We start from the raw sequence: 10,413 nt of genomic DNA, 5'->3' as shown, positions 1-10,413 counted from the left end.
TCTTATCTTATCTTATCTTATCTTATCTTATCTTATCTTATCTTAAACTGTCCAAATTTTCAATAATTGGAATTTAACCCTTTCATGCACCCTGCAACCTGATAACATGATAACATGTCCACTGTAGTAACCGCGGTCCCTGAAAAGGGTTAAACATTGTCTGTAGCTGGTTTATAAATAATTATGTTGCACTTTGTACAAACAGAATGAAACAGACTGGGATTAATTAGAGTCCAGCCACTTGCAATTTATGGTAAAGCAGCCTGTTGGAATGACATCTTTGTCAAATTTTCTACAAAAAAGAATGCAATGCACCCATGCGATTGGCTGGCACCCAGTCCAGGCCGTCCCCCCGCCTACTGCCCGAAGACAGCTGGGTTAGGCTCCAGCACGTCCCCATGACCCTTGCGATGATAAGCAGATCAGAAAATGGACGAATGGATGAATGGATGGATGGATGGATGGATGGATGAATGCACCCTAAGAAAGAGGAGCACGAACACTTGCGATATGTTTTTAGGTGTTTTTCGTACTACGGAAAATATATGGTCATGATGTAATTGCGCAGCTTTGAAATCACATGAGAAGTGCCACACAAATTCAAGTCTCCTCTTCCTCTCCCTACCTCCACTTGAAAGCAAAGGCTTTGATCTGCATACAAACACAATATGCTCTGGAATGAGACCCTCAGCATTTATTCACCAGCAGTCAGCTCACCTCTTACTGATGCTATCAAAATAACGTTGCCTTCCCACAAGAACAATGGCAACGAGAAAATGGAGTCATTCATTTCATTCTAATCAGGTCATAACAAATATCTTCATTGCCACCATCATCAACATTGGTTTCAATCATTAATCAGGACCAAGTCCATGAATGACCGACTTCCTGTCCAAGTACTACAAAAATGATTAACTTCAATCCCTGGTGATGTGTCAGCACCAACCAGCAAGACCTTCCCTAAATCCTTTCAGAAGCACTGACCTACATTCTACAAGATAAATTATACCAATTGATTCCATGAAGTGGTATTAATTCATTCCCAGCCGTTACTTCTACAGCCTAATAATGCAGTGTGATGAAAGAATTTTCTTATAAACCTAAAATGGGTCTTAAGTATCGTTAAAGGCATATGATCGACACATATCATATAATTAATCTGTATTTCTTACAGTGATCTAAACTTTGAACGTTTTTAATTGGAGGATAAATGCTAATGTGTCATGAGTACTATTTGTGTTTACAGCTGTTCGGGGTGGACAATGGAGTTCCTTTCCGACTCTGGCAACTTTATCTACATTTGTATTGAGTCAACGACTACGCGCTTGCATCAGTACCAGTTAATACGTTTCAAATTTAAAAAATGATAAATTTTTGGGATGAGTTTTTATATTATAAACATATATTTAAATACATTGCATACCTTTTTTTCAATTAAAAAAACAGATACCAGTGTCATTATTGTCAAGATTTTGACTAGACTTCTCTATTAGGGGTATTTCACAATCTATACAATTTTACTGAAAGTAAAAACCATCAGTGCACCTGCTCTTTACAAGTATCCGTACTTTTACTTTAGCCTAGTGCCAATATTTTCATGTTACCTTTGACAAAATGGAAATGGAAATTGTGAGAAGATTTGCTGAAAAGGGAAGCGCTAGGACCTGGGAGACGACTTTAGGGCGCACCAAGCGAATGGGGCAAACGAGCAGCAAGAGCCACTAGATTAGGATTTGACACTGGAACTATCAACACCATCCCACCGCCACTTCTCTACCTTCTACTTTGCTGAGGTTGCACTGGAGGAAGAGAAAAGGGGCGGAAAAAGTTTCAAAGAGGCGAAGCAATTTTGAAAAAAAGTTTTGGAAAACTTTTCTCATCTCCGGTTCACTCGTTCATACAGATGTCAGTGTGACTTTGAGTGCCGAGTCGTGACTTTCATCAACTGCTGGATTAAGTTTGAGAAAGGATTCATCTGGACACTCGCAGTAAGTAGAAAGCCGGAGTTGGATTTTCCATTGGATTAAAAAAAAACAAACAAAAAAAAAAAAACATTTGGAGCCAAAGGAACGCCGCGCCCCGCCATGACTTAACGGAACGCTCATAACGGGACCAGTGTGTGATTTATTTATTTATTTTTTAAAAGGACCGACTGGTGTGTTGTACAGCAAACTCTCCCTACGTTTGTAATATTGGGATCGAGAACAACTTTACTCCCGAACCCCCTCTGGAGGCTTCATGCCGGAGATATGGGTTGACCTGAGGCTGAGCTGAGATCCAGCCCAAGGACAATGAGCGCGCCCGGTCTTGACATCCCTGTGCTGCCGGGTCGTGTGGTACTGATGCTGCTGCTCCTCCTGGCCGCCCTCGGGCCGCGGCAGTCCCGAGCGTGCCACGGGCTACTCGGCTGCAGCTGCACGGAGGAGCGCTCCAAGGCGCACGGAGCCCAGCCCCTTGGGCGGAGGGTGAGCTGCGGCAAGGAGGAGCTGATCGAACCCCCCGATGCCAGCCTGCTGCCCAACAGAACCGTCACTTTGTGAGTTGACGAGACCTGCAAAACAGCACTTTCTTTATTATTATAACTTCATTTAATTGTATATTTAGCAAAGAGGCGGTGTTTTAAGTGTTGTTATACGGATTAGATAAGAGGGGTGCAAAATTATCTGAACGAACAGTGCATGCTTATTGTTGTTGTTGTTGTTGTTGTTTTCAGGCTATTGCTTTGTCTATAACATAGGTGTCAAACTCGGGTCCTGGAGGGCCGCTGTCATGCATGTTTTCCAACTGTACCTGTTGCAACACACCTGATTCAAATGATCAGATCATCAGCAAGCTCTGCGTAAGCCTGACGTTGAACCTGTTCATTTGAACCAGGTGTGTTGCAACAGGGAGACTTGGAAAACATGCAGGAAAGTGGGCCTCCAGGACCTGAGTTTGACACCTATAACAACATCTCAATCGAAGAAATTGATTACCATTAATTCACCCATTGACCTCATCCCATCCTCTAATTTCAAATCAAGTAACCCGGACACTCGATAACAAAGAATTTAGAATCTGACAACTGAATAGACTGCCAACTTGTACTGCTGATATATTCAGTAAGCACGTCTTTGTGGTTTAATTTGAGTTATTACCATCCGTTCATTTCACGATTGATGAATTGACTGATGCATGACAATGTCAGTAGGTTTTTAATTTAGCAACTTGTTGCCGTTCACAAAAATACATACCACTGCACAAAATGTTGTGTTTTATTTCCACAGTTTTATTTTGTCTTTTGGCAGCACACAATCAAATCGAAGTAGATGTATAGTCTTTAAAAAAATGATCTGAAGACAAAGGATTATGTTTCGTGACAAAACAAAATGCAGTGATTTCAACACAGCATTTTTTTCCGTTCCGTTGCACTAATGTTTAGCACACCTCACAGGGACAAAATACTTTTTGGGGAATTTAGAAGAGACTGTACTTCATTATAAAACCCTCTCAGCATTACAAAATACAATGCATTTGGGCACATGTTTCTTGTGATGGTCACCATATGTAATTACATCTTCTCTTGAGCTTATTTAAGTGGCAACAAAGTTCTTTTTGGGCTATTTTGTCTTTAACTGAAGTGCCAAATGTTGTGGCAAAAGATTATTTATTCAACCACAATAATCATCAAGTTGTCGACTGACTTCCTCTTTGTCTAACTTGACATTATTAGCTTTGCAAAGGCTAAAAAAAATACTATTCTTATAGCGGACCTTATTACATTTTGCAAGTATATTCTGCATGTAAACACATTAGGCCCATGCAGAACTGTGACCCATTGAACTGATTTTTGTATTAAGGACTTGCTACAATTATGATACATGATGACCTAAAGTGGGCATCTTGAATTACTTTGGCCTTAATTTGAGCCAACTGTGTGCACCGTATCATCATCATCATCATCACCACACCATCATGCAGTCCCACCTCTTTGACATAAACCTGTCACTTTAAACAGTCCTCCCCTTCCATGCGAATAAACACAAACACATTTCATTTCTGACTGCTTCCATTAAATATGACTCCCAATTACCTTGCGCAGAGGAAAGAAATGTGTAGCCTGTGAAAGCGGTATGACAGCATAAAAATTTAGCTCCAGTTTAGTCGGATATGTTCATACTGGGATGCACTCATTTGTGTGGTCTATTTGGATTTAAGTTGAAAGAACTGTGCCAAAACATACAATTTTAAGTGATGAAGGGGCTCATAATCTATCGGTGACACATATTTGGGTGGTGTTGGTGTACACTCAATAGGAATGAGTTGAAATACTTTCTTCGCAGCTGCTCTCAGAGTTTATTCGTTCCCACAGTGTGAGTAGAGTCGCTGCACTGTAAGAAAAGGCGCCACTGGAGTCAAGACATGAGGTAAAGTAGGTGGATTTGTGCTCCGGGAAAACTAAAGTCAGCCAGTGGTCCATTTATAGAGTCGTATGTTTCTGGCTTAATAAAATCAGGATTATACATCTGGTAAACACATTGCTGGAAACGGGAGGGGGAAAAAAATAGCAGTGGTTGAGGTGATTGAAGATAATTTCCATGGCCCCACCTACTCATTATGGTTGGCTTGTTTTGGTGCAAAGACTTAATGTGCTGCGATGAAGCTGCGCACAAAAAGCTATTTGTTAAAATATTAGATTGACGTCTCGTTTATGGACAATTGCACGTAAACGACTGGTCCCCAATCTTTTTTGTGTCACGAACCGGTTGATACAAGAACATTCTGTTCACGGACCGGCAACCAATTTTTTTTTTCATTGCTTTTTATTTGCCAGTTTGAAAGCACTGGTACCGACAACAACGATAATTATAGAGCAATTCAACATTTTATTAACGCTCATTCCTCTCAAACAGTGTTATTCTGCTGCACAACAAAGCTAGAATAAAAGAAAATAAAATAACACAGTGAACTACTAAGAAAAGGACCAATTAGGAATAATAAATACGCCTTGCAATGGAAACAATACGTTTTGATCCAACATAGGGTGTTAGCTTCATTGCTATTTTCAAAAGATGACACGATTGAGTGCTGCTGTCATCCGGTGGCTGTCGGCTTGTTATTAGCGACTCCACTGCTAATGTTTACAGGCTGTGCAAACTCTGCTCGCATTTTCATGCTTTCCACTTGAGTGCTACTTGTTCAAATGATTCAACAGGTTTCTCGTATTGTCTTGTTTTTGACGACGTAGCACACGCAACAGCTTCCTCCTCTGCGTCGCTCTGTAGATACCGCGAGGGAAGGAACTGCTCTTGTCAAAATAACTTCATTTTCGGAAGTCAGGCTGCCCATCATGTTCTCATGTATACTATTGAAATGCTCTCTTAGACTCTACTGGTTGCTCTTTCGCTCATATACAATACTGAAATGTATTTCAGTAGTGTTTGTATGAGAGTGTTTCGGTGTTGTATATGAGAGCATTTTGGTCGTGTATATGATTTGGAAAAAAACTCGCATGTGAGTGAAATAAAATCAGCAGTGTGCACGAGAGCATTACAGTACTGCCTATGAGAGCATGCCAATAATCTATATTACTTTTAAAAATCAGCAGTATGTATGAAATACTTTCAGTAGTGTGTAGGAGTGTGTTTCAGTAGTGTATATGAGTGAAAGAAAATTCATGAGCTAGAATGAGAGCATTTCAATAGTGTGTGAGAGCAAGCCTTTTAGTGCGCGTGAGTGCGTTTCAGTAGTGAGCGGGTGAAAAAAATGTGTAGTGTGTATGAGAACATTTCAGTCGTGTGTATAAGTGTGAAAAAAATCAGTAAAGTGTATGAGTGAAAATAATCTATAGTGTGTATGAAAGCATTTCAGTCGTGTGTATGTGAGCGTTGAAGTAATGGGCATGAGAGCATTTCAACAAGGTGTATAGCAGTCTTTTAGTTGTGACAGTGTTTTAATAGTGTTTAGGAGACGTAATCCTGAATTATGCTTCTCACGGCACCCTCATAGAAGGTGCTGCACATTCAGTGAGTTTATGTGGTGGCCACGCTTCAGTGGGTTTTCGTGACATTTGCTCCAGATGTGGAATGTGAGATGCTGCGTACATATTCATATTATTGTCGACATTCCTGGATCCGTTCCGAGTATTGCGGAGAGTATCCCAGGTGCGGCGGTAGAAGGCTCTCGCCCCGCATCGGCCCTCTCTCTTGGGGTTCTCCTCCTCGCTGAGCCGGCGCGGGGCCCGAGGACTCAGCAGGTCCAGAGGCTTCCGGGGCCAGTTTCTACGTGTAATACACAACAGCTGGCCCCTGCGAACATTCCGGCTGAGGCCCCTCACCCTCCTGGGAAATCCCAATGTGGAATTGTTTATGAAAACTATTTGTTCACTGTTTGTTTTCCCTGCCAGCCGTAAAGGAGCAACCGGTCGCCACAATATTTTCACCTCCTCCTGATGGATTCTTATTTTCTCCGCTACTCTGAATGCATGAACACGTTGAACGACAACCTCCCTTCTTCCCATAAACTCTTATCGTTGCTTTAACGATGCATTATACTCGTGACAGCCATGCGCTCCAGTCATCGGCCGCACTTTCTCTCTTTTTCTTTATCTCCAGATCCCCGATTCTCTCCCTTTCCCACCCCTTTATCACGAGCTCATCCACACGCAGTAACTCTTAACCTAAATATTTAGGCGTCTTGGTAGGAAACTGCCATGTCCAAACTCCTTCCAGATGTGAGCCTGTGCAGGCTTGTGTTTAGGTCTAATTATGCACGGCTGCAGAGGAGCTGCTTCGCTGGGGGAGGAGGAGAGACGGAGGCAGATAAGCGGAGAGTGAAAAGTGCATTTGTTCAGGACCGACTGAGGCCATATGATGGACATTGCACATGCGAGAAAGAAGTGGAGAAAGCGCATGTGGTGGAGAAAAAGAGAAAGGACATTCTGTGAGAGGAAGGAGCGAAGTTGGGCTGAGGGTTCAGAGGTATATGCCCCTGGAGACTCCAAATCCTCGCAGACCCTGACAAACAGCGCGAAAGAGGGCTCCTCGGTGTAGCATTTTTTTTTCCAGGACTTTGTTATTCTTAGCCTTTATGCATGAAGGAGGGGTGAAAAAAAAGAACTTGAAGATGGATACACAATGTGTGCTTTCTGAAATGAAACGCATTATTTCCTTTTACACATGAGTCCTGAAAGTTGAACACCATTTGACATTTTTCCTCTTTCTCCTTTCCTTTTACCACACACACACACACACGCAGACCTCACCATTACCACTTAGCTTTCTGGCTGATAATCACTGACGTTATGCTGACTGACTGAGGGAGCAGTCAAGTCATTTGGTCACTTCTCATACCTGGTCCTGCTTTTGTTTGGAGTGCTGATCTGGTTTTGGATTCTTGTTCAAACTGTGGATCATATTATTTCGTAATGTGGGTAGCTGCTAGTTTCGTGGTTAGCAGGGCTGGCTGCCATTTATTTATTCTCAAAGGGAAAGTCAAGCCAAAAAATTTCTTTACAATAATATGTTCTATGCGCCACAGATAACGACGATCACGGCTCCCCTTTTTTGGGGGGTTTGGTCATGCGACGTCCACCGGCTGGGCCCTTAGGCACCGTGATGTCTTTTTTTTGTCAACAAAAAGTGACCGACATGGGAAACCGTCTACCCTCTGAGATAGATCAAATGGATACATTTTTCCACTTAATTTATATTCCACAAGCATGATATAAATCAGAATACAGGGTTTTGCGCAGTTAGGGGGCATAGAACATATTATTGTAAACTTGACTTCACCTTCAAGGCCCTCCTGGAAAAAAAGCAGTATATAGAGAAAGGAAGGATGAGATGCGCTCCAAACCTTAATATTGAGTGCGAGATAAACAGAGTGGAAGTGCCTTGTTGCGCCTGCTTGTCGTCATTCTGTCATCATTGTTCCGACTGTTGGTGTCGGCCCAGTGGGTGTCGAACCAAATTACATGCTGTGAGGTCAACATGGTCGTCCTTGGCTGATGCCCCCCTCACCCAGGACAGCTGCAGTGCAAGGTTGCTGTTAAGCATAAGAATGGCAATCCCATCCAAATTTTGTCTTCAGTGAGATTCCCCTTTGCGCATTTGCTCTTAATGTCGCGTGCACGGGAATTGCAGCCTTTTTGTCACTTCTCCTCACATTACAATTATAAATAGCATTATAAGCGTCACAATATCCGAGCATTCTTAACATTCATACAAGTATAAGTGATGCTAATGTTAAAGCTTTAAAACAACAAAATGCGTGGTGTGCTCAACCCCACTTTTAACAACAAATGACCAATCTCGAAGTAGAGAAGGAGGATTACTGGTATTTAAAGTGAAAGTGAAGATTAATACAGCTGACTAATAACAGCTTCTTTTGACAGTTTTGGATTAATATAAAACTAAAATGGACTGAGCAGCAAAGACAGAAGTGCGATAACGTTCCTATTATGATTCCGTTGTCAATCGCATTTCTATGGAGCCCCAAAGGCGACAAAAAAAAAAAGAAACGTTTGCGTTCCATGTCACCTTAGGGGCTCCGTATATTTCTCCTCTTTGATTCAGCATCCTTCGTGTTCGCTCCTTTGGCATTTGGAGTAAGTTTTAAATCAAATCAAAGGGAGGGGAAGGATTATTTAACATGCATTAATACCAAATGCAGCTGTCTTTCTAATAATTATTAGGTTTTATTATTTTTTTGTGGGGAAGAAAGTACACTGAAAACACAAAATAGCTAAAGGAAAAGCAAAACACGAACTGTACATGTGAAGAATTCCTGCTATCAAGCATAAAAAAAATGCACCACGGCATTTTTAAACTCTTGACTTCTAACTTTACATTCCTCTGACTTCAGAACAATACATTGATTTATTTTAGAAGTTCTTCGAATTCTATGTTACGATTTTCTGCTGTCAGTGGCACGCATCCAAGCAGCACCTGTGTGTTATTGCTTACATCTGTTGGCTTCTGTTCACTCAAAACCAACTTGACTGACAGAATGTTTGATCGGCTAGGTTAGTATCAATCCGAGCCCTTCAGCTGTCATTTCTCCCTATGAGCTGCGTTGTTGAACTCAAACCCGCGGCCCAACGCAGTTGGCCGGCTAAGAGCTAGCAGATGTGCCTGAGCACGTGAGCGTGTGTCCAGACGGGAGTACGCGCACGTCAATGAGATGTCCCGAGCAGTCGTCTTATCAGCGGGGAGGATCCCAATAGCAGGAGGAGCGGCGGGCTGAGGCATTCCTGCGGCACTGCAGTTTATTTATGTGGGGGGGAAAGGTGTTGAGAGGAGGGGGCTCTCCTCCACACATGTGAGCTGGGCCAGCGGTCGGCAATAAATCAAAAAAGCAAACAAAGTCCTGACATTGAATACTCGGAGCTTACGGCCCATTAGAGCACCTGCCAATGCCACACCGGGGTGGGATTTTATAATGCCCGTGTAGGTCAAGGGAATGCGACCCCGCCCACCTCCCCCCCATAGATGTGCACCTACGGTGCTGTGCCATATCTCGACCATGAATTCACTTAACGCTCGGTCGTACATGTTGATTAAAACGCTGTGCTGTTTTCAAGCCTTGGCAAGGACACAAAGATGTGTTGTAGTCGTCTCAAGTGGCTCAGTGTTGTTTTAGTTTTTCCTTTCGCTCCAGACTCTTCTTATCTTACTCCAAATATGCCTGACTTTGACGTTTCCTTGCCAGTGCTAACTTCCCTCTCCCTGTGTTTGACCACAGCGGCCCCCGAATTTCCCGTTCTGCCTCTGCAAACACATGGATGCAGACACACGGACATAATGGCTGTCTATATTGGGAATGCCTGTGGCTATATGATGTGTGTGTGTGTGTGTGTGTGTGATATGCATGACAATGGTGCATTCATCTGTTGTTACAATAACATATGTCTGCTTGCTTCCTTTTTACAATTTGTTGAAACACAACCCTGTTCATTCACATAAACGGCACTAGATCAGATATGAATAACACATAATTGCAGGTAAACACACAGCTGCATTTAAGGCGTTGATCCGCGCAAAAGCATCCTTAACTAAGCCTATGGCAGCACGGCATATAATACTCCAACTTTGGGGTGGAAAAAAAAACACCTCATGGCGACCATACAAATGATTTATTTTTGGAAACTAACAAAGAGCTATTGTAGAGGGATTTAATGTGCAGTGAGATCACCACATTTCTCTCAGCGACTTCGGCTACATTTTGAACATTGAAAGCTGTGTGTGAGCCAGCGGCCTCGTTAATTACGACGGCGGAGTTTCAAAGAGATTAAGGAAAAATAAATATCTCTCTATGGACACTCCAATTAGAAGAAAATTGCTAGTAAAAGAAAACACACATTGTTTAAGCACCTCCTTAATCATAACTAGTGACATTTCAGTGTTTTTTTAAAGATTTGATTGCATGAAAATC

General features: G+C 42.3%; 1 protein-coding gene across 1 annotated transcript in view; it reads left to right on the top strand.

Moving 5' to 3' along the window:
• The first annotated feature begins 1,708 nt into the window (after positions 1-1,708).
• The window catches only part of adgra2 (adhesion G protein-coupled receptor A2), a 39,722-nt gene continuing 31,017 nt past the window's right edge, over positions 1,709-10,413 (top strand). Inside the window, exon 1 of the mRNA XM_052067599.1 lies at positions 1,709-2,536. Coding sequence (XP_051923559.1) covers positions 2,292-2,536 — 245 coding nt within the window. The 5' untranslated portion in view covers positions 1,709-2,291. The remainder of the gene's footprint in view (positions 2,537-10,413) is intronic.

Source organism: Hippocampus zosterae, chromosome 6, assembly GCF_025434085.1.
Source record: "Hippocampus zosterae strain Florida chromosome 6, ASM2543408v3, whole genome shotgun sequence".
NCBI classification, from domain to species: domain Eukaryota; kingdom Metazoa; phylum Chordata; class Actinopteri; order Syngnathiformes; family Syngnathidae; genus Hippocampus; species Hippocampus zosterae.
This window is presented reverse-complemented; position numbering and strand designations above follow the sequence as displayed.